This window comes from Falco rusticolus, chromosome 6 (assembly GCF_015220075.1).
Source record: "Falco rusticolus isolate bFalRus1 chromosome 6, bFalRus1.pri, whole genome shotgun sequence".
In the NCBI taxonomy this organism is placed as follows: Eukaryota; Metazoa; Chordata; class Aves; order Falconiformes; family Falconidae; genus Falco; species Falco rusticolus.
Genome location: NC_051192.1, coordinates 16,785,976 through 16,802,253, shown reverse-complemented (window position 1 = coordinate 16,802,253; position 16,278 = coordinate 16,785,976). Strand labels below are relative to the sequence as shown.

Below are 16,278 nucleotides of genomic sequence, written 5' to 3'. Positions count from 1 at the left end.
TATTTCTCCAGCCTGTCAAAGACCCAAGTCAATGCCACGCAGCTGCGGTGACTTACTGACTTACATGTTACCTGTTTTAAAAGCTCCTGTATATTTATTTTGAACTAATCTGACTCCTCCAACTGATCTGCTATAAAGAACACGCTACATGATGCACTTTCAGCAGTAAAGACTGATGCAAAAAACTCACTAGGCTTCTTTGCTGTGGTCTTTTTGTTCCTGACAACTCTTTTGTACATTTTGGTCACCAGAAAGTCTCACTGATGCCTTATTTAGGTTTCTCCTTTTGATGGTATTGAAAATCTTTTTACCATAGACTTCAGCATCCCTTGTGAAGCGCTCTTCAAATTCTTTTCCCATCTCCGTATTTCCTGGTAACATTTAACCAGCCATGTTTATAGGGTTTCTTTTTCTTTCCAGTTGGGCAAGCTCTCATTTCTTGAATGCCATCCCTTCCTTGAGACATCCTCCTTAGCCTTCTCATTGACCCACGAAAAGGTCAGTCTGGTATGGGTTTGGTTCCTTCTTGAATTCTGACACACAGATTTCCTGAGCTTCTACTACAGGATTTGTAAGAGCCTCCAGGCAGCTCACAGGCTGTCTGGTTTTTTGGACTGATCCTTTTAGCGTTTTTTCTAATAGTTTCATTTTTACACAGTTTCCTTTCTTGAAACTGGGTATCTGTATACAGCATTCACTTGGTGTGCCCTCTCCTGCTGTCAAAGCTAAGCACATGATGGTCACCACCACAGATCAGCTGGCACAGTTAACACCACTCCAGCTCGCCCTGGTGCATCACTCAGGACCAAATCCAGGATTTGTGGATTCTAAAACCAGCTCAAAGGAGCATCATTTATTGCATTCCGAAGTGTTTCTGCATTTCCCTCTGCAAACTGATTGAGGCTCTATGAGGGCAGCTGAGATCTCCCACTGTTACCCACCTGGCCTAAAGCTGCAGCTTGTCCTACCTCACTTAATATTTCCTGATCACTACCACCACCTAATCAGGGGGTCAGTATTTCTTTCCTATTATTAAGAATTTGGAATTGAAGCCCACAAGGATTCTGCAGTTTTTATCTTTTTCTGTGATATTTTTATGCTGCAACACTCTGTGTTTCCTTTAGGTACATACCATTCCCTCGCCCGCACATCCTACTGCATCATTCCTGTGACGCTGGTAGCCTGGCTGCCACCTACCCAATGAGCACCTTTCTCTCCTGTATCTCTGAGATGTTTATTGGGGTTTTCATTTGATGCTCCCCATTTTAATTCCATACAGGAAGAAAAAATTGTTCCTTTTTTTACTCCTGTCTCTCTGTCTTAATGTTATATGAAGAGTATTCAAAGAAGTGGCTTGGCTGCCTGACCTCAGCCATTCCATTTCCCACAAACAGGGAATGCTCAGAAGCCAGCCCCGCAGAGGCAGCACGCTGTCCCAGACCTCAGCGGGATCCTCCTCCACCAAGCTGCAAGAGCCAACTTGGACACATACACAGCGCTGGCTAGGGAAGGGGGATCTCCTGTTGGCAAGAAATAATTAGAACCTGCCATGAAGTGGAGCACTTTAAACTCGGATTCCTTCAGGATATGAAAAATATATCCATTTCAGCTAATCAGTATTGCTGGACTGTGAACAAACGGTGGACCCAGTAAATAACCTTCAGATTCCTTGCTGCTAAGCGTTGGTCGCAAGGGAAACACACTATTACTGCTCTTGCAGCCTTTCTCTACTGCACTCCAGTCCCTGGCAGCGCTTTGACATCTACCCTGTGATGTAACTTATCTGGATGAAAAGAAAGCTGTAATTTGTCACAGGTCTTTGAAGTCTCGGTAAACTCTAAATGTTGCTTTCTTTACATTCAAGTAAGTCGCTTTGGTTTTGGCTTCTTTCAGAACTACGAAGTACACAGAAACAGGTTGAGGCGATTTACAGATCTTTAAACGATCAGGTTCTTTCAGAATCAATGCTGTGATGCCTCAGTTTTCATAATACTTCCTTATTACTACCAGAAATAGTCAGGTCTTGAATAAGAATTCCCCCACCACCTTCCAGAGTCAAACTGATTCAGCACTTACTGTCTCAACAAATTTAATTTTATATGAAGACTACATAGAAATCCCCTCCTTTTCAATCTACTTTCTGGAAAGTTTGCGCTTTAATATTTCAACACAAACCTAGTCCTAGTGAATGGAATGACTTCAGAGATGCAAATAGACCATTTGACAGAGATAATGGGAACTGGCAGTTAAACCCGTTTAAAAAGTGTGATTCTTTTTTATTTAAGTTTTACAAAAAGGAAATACCTGGTCAGCCTCCACATGACAAAATCAGATTATATCATATATATATATATATGCAAAACTCTGAAAAAAATTACGAGGAGCCATAAGCCTACCTTGCTGAAAAGGACATGGAGGTATTTATACAACAAATAGGTAATGAGAAGGTGAATGAGGGCACGGGTGCTAAGATGCTTCTCCAGCCCCGCTGATGTGGCAAGGTGTGCACCCTGCCATAGCGGTACGATGCTTAGGAGAGGCCACTGCTACCGCTGGAGGTGGGAAGGCAAGGGCTGTACCGGAGATACTGTAGGGACAACTGCGTGGTTTTGCAATAGCCACCACGTATAGCAGCAATGAGGCGAGTTGCATCGGTGCAGCCGGTTCGGCGCTGTTACAGCAGGCTGGGGGACGTGCACCTTCGATGGACAGAAGGAGTAGCTGGGGGGCTGAGTATGTGCTAAGCCAAGGTGCTTCTGGGCAGCACACCCAGTGGAAATGGTGTAAAATGGTGGGGGGATTCGGCTGCCGCTCCGTAATGCGGGAGGCTGTTCCTGTGAACCCTGCTCCTCTTTTCTATAGATAAACCAGCAGTATCTCCCCATCCAGCTAGACTGCAATTATTCTATGGATTTTCAGTAAATTCTTAACTGCCATCATCTCCTATAGCAATTTTCTGTTAAAGTGGTATTTATTTTTAGTAATTTAAAATTGGTTGGGTGTTTCCTTCCGTTTCTTCTACGATAAAGAGACTCCAAACGTACAAAATACTTTCCTTTCTCTCAGGCTCCTTCTTTCCAGAATAAACATATTCCCTAACGTTTCTTCCACAATTTGTTTTCCTCAGGTATCTACGTATTTATCTCTTCTCTAGACTAAGTAGGACTAATCTGCTTATTCTATTGTCTCCTCTGACCTAATTTCTAATAATTTGCGTTGCCATTTCCCGCCTCCCTGCTCTCCCCCCGCTGCCTGAGAACACAGTATTCTGCTCAAAACGAGGAAAGTGTGCTGCTCTTCCGCGTCAGCGGAAAACGAAAAAAAAAAAAAGACAATTTCACACAGCTATTAGCATTAAGCTACTAATTAGACTCTGAAAAAACACCCTCCATATTCCACAGTAGGTCAAGAGGGATGAATAGTCACTTACTGCATTTCCAGCTTCGGCAGCCAGCCGGGCGGCGTATCTGGCAATCAGCCTGTGCTCCTCATCCAGCCTGCCGGGGCTGTCCAGGACACTGCCGGGGAAAAGCCAAAACACCCCGTCAGTATCCACCACCTCTAGATATCACTCATACCGGGGGATGACAGAGAAAAGGATGTATTATTGCAAAGACACAGTGATGGGAAATAGAAGAGTCACACTGGAAATAATCTAGATCATTCCCTTTTTCATTGCGCTTCCCAAGGGGGGATTGCTCCCAAGGCTTTCTGCCTAGTGGCATTCACATACCTCAGTTTTAGATTACTAAAATAATGTGTTTTCAACAATTAAGAAATACATACCATGAGAAACAAATTCACATGGCTTCTGAGGAGCTTTTCTGCAATCTCTTTTGTTTACTCAAGGTAAAAAGGGGCAAATAGCTGAATGACAAAGGAGAAAAGCTTTGTCCTCAGGAGACGGAGGATGACAAGCATCAAAGTCGGGATGATTCCCAGGAGGAAGAGAAGGGGAATGATGCTGACCCGAGAAGAACGGACTCTATCACCGATCAGCATCAACTTCAATGCAAATAGTACTCTGTAAGTCAGCCTGACTTACGCCTGACTTACTACCACCTTACAACACCCAAATGTACAAAATGTGGTAATTTGAGACTCAGTCATTCTCACTGCAGCTAGCAGAGGATGAAACAGTTCCAGAGGGATTGTAGCTGTCTTGGAGATCTATTAGAAAATGTTTCCAATAATCATCAGCAACAGTGACAGCACCGTGAGGTGACAGAAGAAAGGGACGTTTTGAAACAGGAGAAGCAGAGACGGCAAATGGGACAGATCCTCCAGAGCAGGAAGCGAAAGGCAGCACCTGGATGTTTCATGAGCACCGTTCCCTCTGTGCATGTTAATCATTAACATGATTAATCTAGTTTGGTCACCCAGTCAGTGCCCAGAGTGCTGAATCAGTTTCTACTATCCACAAATAATTGTCTTTTTAACTATAAACACACAGGGGGACAAATGTTAATTTTCTGGTTGTATTAACTGAAACCAATAAACATGCAGATCTATCACCAGCCCGGTGTTGGTGGCACAGTGGCCTTGCCATGGAGAACCAGTGGGAAAAAGCCAAATGAAAGAGCAACTTTTTAAGTTAACATCCAACTGAACTACTCCATAGTTGTTGTCTTACTGCTGCACGAAGATTTCTTGTCACAGTCTCCCTTTGAAGGGGAAGCCACCATATTAGTGGTACAAACCAAAGTATCATTAACAGAAACCAACCAGGATTCATGTGGAAATGAGCAACGTGCCTCATGCTGCAACACAGCCCTCCTAACGCTACCCTCGATGCTTCCTGCGGGATGCCCCGATGCCATGCTGGCTGCCACCGGTGACGCCAGTTGGTAGCATGGTGCTGGACCGGCACGCGCTTGCAGCGAAATGCAGGGGTAGAACCCCACCACCGACAGCAGCAGAGAAAGAGACACATACCCAGCACACAGCAAAAGTTACTTTCAGTCCACATTGCCACTTCCCGGGATAATTTACGTATCTTTAAGCTTAATTTCACTGATTTATGTTTACATAAATTAAATGTCACAGATTTATGTTTACCTTAACAACCAAATCTGTATTGCATGCATTATGTTTATTTAAAAATGTGGATTTCATTTCTTTTTTGCAACACCAAATTTAACAACTTGATCTCTTTTAAGACTCTGAAAGTCTGCCAGGTGATGTGTTTGAGGTGACATAGAAACATTGGACTGAATTTAATAGACATACGACTACAATTTACACAGGTGGGTCTATGATGAGGACAAATTGCACTATTATGCCCCTGTGGTTGACCTGCTGGATTAAGGTCTGAAGATATTCAACTAAACAGCGCAAAGGAAGAAGCTGGTGAAAGGTGAGCTGAAACAGTGGGAAAACAGATTTAAGAGAAGAAATACCTGAGTCTTTACACTAGGCTTGATGAACTCCTCACATGCCTTCATGCTACTTCCTTTCCCAATATATTTTTTTTTATTGTTGAAGGAGGACAATCTTTCCCATCCCACCTTCTGAATTTGATACTGGTTTTGTTCAGCTTTTCTCTGCAATTTTGTCTGTACATGTTTGTTTCCTTGTTTATAGGAATGCAGATCATTCCATCCCTTCAACCCTTTCCATAACCTGGTACATCCTAATATCTCTCCCAGCTCCTGGAACTACTACCTCTTCTTATCTAAGTGAATTAGAAAATAGTTCTTGACAATGTCTTACTTTCTGGAAGAAAGCCTGTAATTAAAAAAAACCCCAACCAACACACCCTTTTGTGTTTTCTTTCAGAAATATTTTACAGATGGGGAAGGAAATGAAGTTCAAGTACACCTCCTGGCCCTGCTGCGTATTTTTTAATATAAACCAGTTTGAACAAATGAACCCCTGCTGCAACCTACAGCTCTGCTGGATTTACAGAGGGGGCATTAAACACCATCTACAAAACGTCACAGAATTTTTTCCGTCCCTCCACAAAGGAAAACTCACTTCTTTGGAGTTTTAACTTCTGTGGAGGCATGGCAAAAAGACTCCTACGCTGAAAACGCTTCCTCAAGAGGCGTGCTAGGGAGCTGCCAGTCCCAGGGCCAGCAGCAGCACCACACACCGTGATCCCCCCATGCTCCACGTAGCTCTGATGCTCCTGGTGCTGCCTGCATGGCACAGTCCCGCGGCGAGAGTGACACGCAAGCTAGGGGATAGCAGCTCAAGGAAAACAGGAAAGGTAGCAAAGGGGAAGAATAACCCTGGCTTAAGCCCAGAGCTAAGGGAGGAGGGCACGTGAGGCAGAGTTCAGAGATTCCCAGCAGCAGACTTTTTGGGAGGTAATGTTAATAGATCTTTGTATCTCACAAATACTGCACCAGGTGGTTTGGTCTATTTGGGCAACATTGTGCTGCTCATACAGCACCCATCAGTCAGCCCCAGAGCTCTCCCACTTCTTCCTTCGGAGATGCGGGCTACGGCTGGCAGATGGCTAACACAGCTGGAAAGCCCAGCCAGGGGAGGCTGTGACGTGCAGAAGGCATTGTCACCCTGGGGACAACCTGGGTCCGTTTGCAGAGGCACCGCGACTATGAGACAGAATCAAACCGACTGGAGCCACCGAACACGAGCACCCCAAGGGCAGACAGGGAAGGTGAAGTGATGCTGATTTTTAGGTGTCAATGGAAACATTTGAGACAACATGATAAATGCGTGCAAGAAATATCACTTCTGCAGTCACTTTGATCTGACCCAAAGGCGTGCAGGCACCAAAAGGGATGTTCGCAGCCTCTGCCCTCCACTGCTGCGCTGGCAACGTGATGAGCCAGCAAAGGAAATTGAATTGGCTTCAGCCTGGCCTGACAAAACAATAACTTATTTTCTGCCAGGGCCATCGCCTGAGCCAGCTCGGCAGGCGGCTGTGTAAACGTGGGAGTTGACACAAAGGCGAGAGTGGGAGCGCCGGCAGGATGAACGGGGCTGGGGGGAAATCGGCACCTCAGACTGATGTTGGCTTGAGGCTCTTGTGAAACTGTGCCCAGCAAAACGGGGGCAAGTGCAGCCCGCAGAGAGAAAACCAAGACACCAGTGCCTGGTTGTGAAATACTAACACAAAAATGAGCATGGACAACCAAAATATTGGCTAAGGATGGGCGATCAGTACAGGAGGTAAGAGATGATAATACATCACGGGAAGAGGTTTGAGATCTTAGGCTCCTTCTGAAACTGCTTGGGAAGTCAGGATGCTGGGAAGTGGCAGAGGACAGCAAAAGGCATGGCTTACTCTGCCAGCACTGGCCTGAAGCACGTGGCCCAGGTATCAACTGATGGGGAGCCAAGAGTGAGGATCTTGGGGACAGAGTATCTTTAAGAAAGTGACTTTTCCCTTTTCGTTCTCCTTTAAAATCAGGAGTGCTGCAGACAATTGCAGTTTCAGAGAGTCAGAAATGTAAAGGAAAGGAAATCAAACCAGCCAAGCAGCTCACCACCCATCCATCCACCTAGATGAACCAACCACAAGTAAAACACATAAATCCTGTGGCCAGCTGTCTTCTGCAGGAAACGCAGAATACATAATACATAAAAGTAGTGGTGCTCTGAGTATGGCTACTTAATTTTTCTGGTGAGAAGTGGAGGTGAAATAGAGGCTTTGAGAAGGCTGGGGAAAAGCAGGCTTGTTGAATGATGTGGAACATAAGTTATTGAATGCTGAGCTTAAGAAATATGGAACAAACAACTGTCCAAGTAATAAAGCACAACTCATCAGCTCCGTAAGCCTTCTAACTGTATACGGGATAATTTGCTGCACTCCGCAGCTGTCTCTGCCTGCAGCATGTCCTTTAGGGTGGGGATTTTCTATTATTTCTTTGAAAAGCACTTAATCCATTTGCTTTGCTACCACAAAAATACAGTATGTAAAACCTAAGAAAAATATATTATTGTAAGATAAATGAAGTCCACTGAGCTCCATTCGCTATATTCCTTATGTAGCTTGGATCGACTTTTTGATTGGAGGACATCAGTGAATGAAATAATATTTAATGTGATGAAAAAATCTCACGGATCCAGCTAGCCATGGCTTAAAGGCTCTCAGAGTTTGGCTTGGAGACAGGAAAAGATGCTGGGCGATAAAGAGCAAAGGTAAGTACAGACAGAATCAGTGACGGGAAGTGGAAGAAAGATAGATTCAAATTTGAAGTAGGGCTCTTTTTTAAAAGAGTCGACACAATTAATCACTGGGACAGACTGTCAATGAAATGAGTGGCCTCTCCATCACGGTGTTCTCGGAGAGCTGCATCTTTAGAGAAACAAGGCATTAGGTTCAGCACAGATATGAACAGGGCTGATGGCTTTAAACTGAAGGAGGGGAGATGTAGATGAGAGATGAGGAAGAAATTCTTCCCTGTGAGGGTGGCGAGGCGCTGGCCCAGGCTGCCCAGAGCAGCTGTGGGTGCCCCATCCCTGGCAGGGCTCAAGGCCAGGCTGGACGGGGCTGGGGGCAGCCTGGGCTGGTGGAAGGGGTCCCTGCCCGTGGCAGGGGAGTTTGGTACTAGAAGGTCCCTTCAAACCCAACCTATCCTTTGATTATATAAATAGGACAGGACAGACCAGACTATTTCAGTTGGAAGGGACCTACAACAATCATGTAGCCCAACTTACCAATCACTTCGCGGCTGACCAAAAGTTAAAGCATGTTATTAAGGGCACTGTCCAAATGCATCTTAAACATCCAAATGCCTGGACACTGGTGTGAGATGACAGAGAAGATGCTCTAATGGTCTCTTCTGGTCCTGAAGGCTATTCTGCCCTGCCAGGAGAGGGGCCGTGAGGAGCACAGGAATAGCAGTCCTGTACCTTGTCTCCAACAGCAGTCCAGAGCAGATGCAAACAGCAGAACAGAAGAGAGAAAGCAAGTGATGGTTATTACAGGAAAAGCTGTCTGTGAGTGAGATTTACTGTTATCTTGATCAGTTGGAAACAGAGATGGTCTGCGACGGCTGGCTGGAGTACACCGCGGGTCTCACACTGCCTGCTGCAAGCAGAAAGATGGGCTGTTACACCAGATTTTTTGGGGGTGAGACGTGAAGATGGGGAGAAGTGACAATGGAGCACAGATTTCATCAGTCCTCTCATGTTGACTTGGAAGACACTCCCATGCACAAACAAACTAGGATTTAAATTGTTTTCTTTGCCTTCGGCTCCTTCTAGGAGCATGCTGTTCATGTGGTAACAGTATTGAGTGACTTTTTTAAATTTAAAGACCTAAAAGACTGAGAAACTCTACTCCAGCTAGTGGTAACACGGCAGCTATGAGCTACATACGGTATTTCAATCTGTCATATACTCTTCAAGATGCACTCCTTTGTATCTCAAAATCCTATGATTACAGTAATTGAGTGAAGGAGAGAGTCTGAAATTCCTTGAGTTTTATTGTCTTGTGGACAATATTATGGGCTTTCAGTTCATAGCAGGTGATAGCAGACAACAGTGATTCACTACCAAGAAAAAAACTGACTTTCACCAAAGGTCTAGACAGCCAGAACGCATTCCATCAATACGGAAGTGGAATACAAATTTCTACATGACAGAGCGAGGAAACGGGACTCCAAAAATATTATCCAGAGGATGACAAGAGGGATAGAGCAAGGCCTTTACATATAGCCTCCAGATCACTAAACCTCCTTTTCCTTTCCAGCACAGCTCTGGCTCTGGAAAGGCATAATTTAATTAGGTCTGAAAGTGGAATATGGAAAACCTCCTGGCTATGTCCTGTGATGAAATGGGAGAGCTGCTATTTGGGGCTTTAGGGTGAAATTTCTCTACATAGAGGTAAACATGAAATATAAATGTGCACAAATACTAAAGCTGAGATAAAAGAAACAAATTCTTCAAAGCATTAATATTTTTTGGAAAGGCACAGGCAGAAACAGTGATATTAAGCAGGTCACGTTGATGGGACTGAAAGAGCATGCTCGTTCAGGCCAAGTACCAAAGACAATGACAGGGTGGGACATCCGCCTGTGACTTCGTTAGGGGTGGAGAGGTAAAAGCAATAAAGAGAAAGAAGAACAGCTGGAGTTACAGGACAATGCTGGAACAAGGACTAACGGGTATGAGCTGGATGTGAAAAAAATTGAAGGTGGAAATGGGCTTCCTGCTGGTGAAAGATGAGATTCCAGAAGGGTCACGGAGAGCAAAATTATCTAACCCATCTGGGACGGTGTTAATCAGTTCTTGTAAGGGATTCTGTAACACAGTGAATGCACGAGGGCGGGGAGGGACACAAACTCACCCCTTCCCACCTGATGGTTTGTGTGTGTGCGTGTGTGCGTGCATGTGTATTTGTGCGTTTTCAGAGGATTTCAGAGAATACTACATACATTTCCCTCTATTTGCCACCCCTTGGAACAGGGGTCCTCAAACTTTTTAACCAGGGGGCCGGCGCGCGGATGAAGTGGCAGGCAGTCATCTGCGGCTGCGTGGTTTCCCCCCACAACCCCTGGCGGGGGGTGTCTGTAAATACCGGGGGCCGGATTGAGGACCCTGGGGGCAGTATCCGGTCCGTGGGCCATAGTTTGAGGACCCTTGGCTTGGAACATCACTCCCCAGAGGAAGCAGCGTTAAGGTGCCCGTCCCTGCACCAGGAACCCCTTCCTAACACTAACCGTGCACCGCTCTGCAGCCGGCTCACATAGGTTGCTATCAGTGCATGCTCGTCAGCTAATCGGCTGGCAGCATCCAGGTTGCATTGTAACCTAGTAGCAGTGAAGGCAAAAGAGAGCAAACAAAACACAAAGCAAATAATTAATGAACGTTAATGAAACAAACAGTTAAAAATTAAACCAAACAGAGGAGTAATTAAAAATGTAAATGTGTTTCCGCCAGTCACATGAAAAGGATACCTTCTGCAGTTAGGGATTAAAACACAGATCAGAGAAACATTTGGGTACCAAAATGAGCAATGGATACAGCCGTGGAGCTTCCCGGAGCCTGCTGTCACCCTGGGACAGTGGGACCGCCCCGAGCAACGTGATCAAAAGCATCAGGCAGACTCCTACTGCAGCAGTGGCATTCCCACCAGGATCCACGGTCTTCGGGGAGCCACTGGGAACAGACCGGGGGTCTGGAGCCTCCAACCTGAACAGAACTTACCTTTCTGCTATCAACCTGCTCCAAAAAGACCCCAAACCCCAGCAGGCTGCAGTTTTATTACCACGTCTAAAATTGGAATGGAAAGATCCAGTTTCTTGCTCTCATAAGACAAGCTCACCAAACAAAAATACGAGGAAAGTGATAAAGGACTGAAAAATTAGTAGTTGGTATCAACAGAATTACCCTCTAACGTTTATTAAATGACGTCAGGTTTTTGGGGTTTTTTTGTTTGTTTGTTTGAGGACTTGTAAAAATAAAGCTACCATACTTTTGAATATTTTTATGAGTAGAGGTTGAATGCAAAAAATATTTGTCAGAAGCAATCCCACATAAATAACTATTTGTCTATACGCTCCAATTAAATGTGCTGGTTTCTACCACGCTTGTGACAGCAGCATCTTAAAAACCCTGACAGAATACAGCAAACCAGACATTTTTTATCCCGGGCGTTGCACACAAAGGCAGCAATGTTTTTTTCTTCAACCCAAAAGAGCGGTACACCACTTCTGCTATGCCAGAGTTCCTCCACATCCGCGTAAAGATTTGCCTACAGGACTCCAGCCTGCTCTTCCACCCCATGAAATGGTGCCCACATAGAGACAGCACCACTTGCAACTGGGAGACATAAAGTCCCGTGCAGATATGAGATCAGATTGTTACCTAAAAAATGATTCTTGAACATATATCACTATTATTTTTGCACAATATATATTTCTTCCTAAAACACATGTGTACAAGAAATTCCATTTTTCATTTCTGTGTCAGGTATTCAAGCTGCTCTTCCAATTTATGAACAGCAGTTAATTCCTTCTCCACACATGTCCAGGAAGTATTTGCTTCGGAAGCTTTTACAAACATGGCATTTATTGCTTTCAGTGTCAGTATACTGATACTATGAAAGCAGAATTCACATTTTTTAGACATACAAACTCTTTTTTTTCTCTGTTATGTGCAGCAACATGTCAGAGAAGTCTGCCAGGAGCAGAATAAGACCTTATAAAAAAAGAGGCAAAATGGAATTACCCACATCAATCCCTCTGGGCAATGAGCAACCTTTTTAATAATGGGTTTGTAATGAGAAAGAGACTTAACATTAACCACAGCACAGAAGAATTTTTAAGCAATCTACACTTTGTGAAGCCTGACTACTGGCAAGTGCTGAAAAGCACTTTCAGATATGCTTTACAGCAGACACATTGCTGCAACCACAACAATTAAGATTCCAAGACCTTTTTCATTATAACTCATTACACACGCTCTTTTGAAAGGAAAAAGCCCAGCAGAAATGGCCACATTTTTAACTCAAAATGGTAATAGCTTTAACAATGATTAGCATTCCTGGCTTTGGAAGGAAAATAAGAGTTGGATTAAATTAACATGAGCCTGAGCACCGGTCCTAGCACAAATCTGATTTTCCATACACATTTCCAAATGCAGGTAAGCTTGCCTGGTGGTATCCCAGCCCCCTCCAGAACATCACTCGGCAGCCTCCGAACCTCAGAAAATCACAAAATGCAGAATTAAGGTACATGCTGACAACTTCCCAGGATGGCACCAAGACAGCAGGAGTCCCCTGCACATATTCTGGCTGCTTTACTTTGTTAGGTGTAGCTCAGTGGAATAATGGAAAGAGTAAAGATACAGTCAGATCAGGATTTTGGCTACAGGAGAGCTGGAGAAAGAGGGTCACCGGTGGGAAAGCCCATTGCTCCGGATAAATCTATTGCCAAAGGAAGCAGATGCACCCTGGGAAGAATTCATCACTGTCTTTGGCAGTCTGTGTCAACGACAGCACGCAGGTACCTTCTCATCAAGGAGAATATCTAAGTGTGGTGGGCAGGAGAAAGTGCAGGGCTTAGTGGCGTTCTGCGGCGTGCACTCAGGTCCCGTAAAAATCTTGTGGGTACACACGTTGCTTTCACAGAGCAAAAGAGGTATCAAAACATAAAAGCTAGTGTGGGTAATTCTGATGTGCAAAACTCACATAACCACAAGCTTTGTGGTTCACAGAAAAGCATTAAGCTGGTGTCCATTGTCTTTCTGATGGGATCCACTATCCAACCTCCCCGTCTGGACGTGCCACTCTATTTGCAACAGGCAGACTGCGTCTGTCCCCTAAAGCAGAGCCATCACGGCAGCGCCCGCTCATTATTCAAAGAAAGCAGAATTTAAGTTATGCTTACACGTACCTTTAACACTCGTTTCCAAAGGGCTCGCCTTTGACTGAATTCAGCTCCTCTGGGAAAGCCTGAGATAACTATGGACAAGCTTAATTCTTTGTAAACTTTGCCAGTATAATACCTACGGAATGTTTGTATAGCAATTAGCGCTCATTCAGAGCAGCTGTAGCATGCTAATTTACAGCTAAGCAGCCGTGGTGATGGCAAAAAGTAGAAGCCGTACATGACGGTGCTAGTGACAGACAGGAAAAGAAATCACAAACCTATATCTGAAAAATTTATTTCACGTTGCCCTCAGTTCAGGTGCAAAATCATTTGGTACATCCCCTGGCTTCCCTGTGCCACCCTGCTGTGCTGCCCACGGCACAGAACCAAAACTGTGGTGTCCCCAGCTTGCCTCCGTGCCATGAAGCAACCAGCATCTCGGCAACATCGCTAAGCCCGAACTGTCCCTGCTGCCTTCTGCTGCTGCACATCCTGCTTCGCATGCAGGGATCCACACCAGGTGTGTGCTGCACCGAAGGTGGCCCGGGCTGAGCCGGAGGTGGCCCAGGCTGAGCTGGAGGTGGCCCGGGCTGAGCTGGAGGTGGCCCGGGCTGAACTTCTTCCCTGCTCCCAGATGGCTTCTTACCTCTCCTCATTGCACTCCGAGCTCCTGACACGATGTTTAAATGTATATAATCCTTAACCTCTATGTTCCTGGTGTTTTGAGGCTGAAGTGCAGGCACTCCGTGTTTTGGAAGGCTATTAGATACCCTTGATTAGCACTGGATTAAAACTGTTCCGAGACATTTCATTTCTCTGGATGAGTAACATCTCTATTCATCACAGCCCAGCTCTGTCCTTCTTCATCACCCCCTGCTTTTTCCTGAATGCCATCCCACCAGATCTGAGCTTCACCCAGCCCTGCTGCACCGCACAGCCGTGACACAGCTCTTGGTCACCAGCCACCGAGTTACAGCTCCCAAGGACCCTCATAACCGCAGGTGGTGATTCACACAAATTCTCCTCTCTGGCCTTCACAGATGCAGTTCTGACCCCCTCTTCTCTATTCTTTTTTTCCCCAGTGAATCAGTTGCATGTCAAAAGGCAATTTTGGAGTAGCCCAAGCCAATCATGGATTTGGACAGAATTTGCTACTTAATTTTAAGCGAAATGAAAATAACAAAAACTTAGGAATTGCTTCTCCATATTGCTCAAGCCATATTGCTAGTGAGCATTATGTGGACGTTTAGTCTCCTGTTGAAGTTGCTTCATCTAACACACTTAGATATGCTCTTTAAATCAGAACGGTTCTATAGCTTGGCAATTAATTTACCAGAATGGTGATGTGGAAAGGACCTCTGGAGGTCTCCAGCCCACCCCTCTCCTCAAGGGGGGTCAGACGGATGAGACAGCAGACATTTCCCTAAACTGTTCTTCAGAAGTGTACTGCTGTACTGTGTAACCTGGTCTGAAATGGACCCACAGAACTTAACAAACCTCTAGACCTACCGTTTCCACCACGCATCTAAAACCTCCACTGCTGGGAACCGAAGCTGGTGTTTCTCCTCCCTGCTCCCCAGCTGGACACCGAGTCCCTTCACCGCTCCCCAGCCCACAGGGACTGCTGTAAGAGCTCTGCCGAAGCCAAAGACTCTCCTCTGGAAAGTCAAACTGTCCCTACCATCAGCTGCTTCTGGACTTGCAACGCGTCTATGGCCTTCTGGGCATCTGCTGTCTGAAAGACAAGAGAGCTCACCAGATGGAAGCCACCACTGCCTGCCCTGGCCCAGACACAGCGCTGCCGTTGCCACAAACCCCAGCCACATTGCCACTGCCCGTTCTGTGGGCTGCTGGCGGGTTTGCATTCAGCTCCTCACCCACCACAACCCCCAACTTCCCAGCAACAGGCCTGTCCAGCTGGCCATTCTCCACTTCTTACTCATGCGTTTTATTTTATTTTCTGTCACTTGAAGCTGTCTCTACTCGCTCCATCTCACCGACCTACAGGACCGCTACGAACCAGAGGCTGGCCCTCCGGTCCATCTCTGCCATGGTGTTACTCCAACACATCTCTGTGCTGCTCCCCGTTTCATCATGCACGCGACGGGGCTGTACACCCAGTAACGCTGCACTGGGAATGGACCCTGCGGGATCCCACCTGCCACGTGCTCCTTCCCCGGTAGGAAAATATTGATGTTGCCTTTCTCCCACGGCAATTTTTCAACTGGCGTTGCACCCACGTAACAGCAGTTTCAACCAGTCCACATTTACCTAGTTGATTTATGTAAACACCAGATGGGATAGTGTCAAAAGCTTTATGAGTCAATACATTTTAAATTAGTGCTTCCCCCTCCTTCGCGAGGCCACCCACCCAGGCAGAACCACCCGATGCCCATTCTTTGACAGGATTTGTTCTCCACATAGATATGTCAGCTGTTTTTATTCCCTACCCTTCTATGTGGGTATAGACTGATTGTTTTATAATGCGTTCAGGAATCTGGAGGTAACCCTTCAACTTTCAGGCACGTATTTCAGCAAAAATACTTCTTTATATATCCTGAGAGCAGAGAAAAGCAATGTTTAAAACCTGAAGTCTGGGGAAAAAAGAACCCCAAACCTTTAAAACCTGAAGTCTTGGAAAGTTCATTGTTGAAAAGATGTCTTTAGAAAGCTACTTTCCATTTATCCTGCACTGATATCTACATCTTCCAAGAAAATCTTTAGACATCTCCCAGAATCACAGCTGGCCCTTAACATGGCTCAAATTCAGAGAGCGGTCAAGCACACAGCTGAGGGCTTGGTTTGTTCTGCTTTAAAAAAAAAAAAAAAAAGAAAAAAAAAGAATAATATGTCCCTGGTATAGAAACTCAGAACTACAGGACTAAACTATCATCACAGAATCTTTTAGTTTTCCAAAGATGGTATCAAGGACCAAATACCACCTCCTCCCCCTGAAGTTAGCCACATGCTGTAACTGCATTCCTCCAAG

General features: G+C 45.4%; 1 protein-coding gene across 21 annotated transcripts in view; it reads right to left on the bottom strand.

Annotated features, from left to right (window-relative positions):
* The window catches only part of DTNB (dystrobrevin beta), a 214,912-nt gene that overhangs the window by 84,616 nt on the left and 114,018 nt on the right, over positions 1-16,278 (bottom strand). For 16 of the 21 annotated variants that reach the window (XM_037391264.1, XM_037391269.1, XM_037391263.1 and 13 more), the window contains 2 exons: positions 10,638-10,727; positions 3,431-3,518 (listed from right to left, as the gene is read on the bottom strand). In XM_037391264.1, the coding sequence (XP_037247161.1) occupies positions 3,431-3,518; positions 10,638-10,727 (178 nt within the window). The remainder of the gene's footprint in view (positions 1-3,430; positions 3,519-10,637; positions 10,728-16,278) is intronic. The other 5 variants (XM_037391275.1, XM_037391278.1, XM_037391277.1 and 2 more) reach the window with 1 other exon arrangement.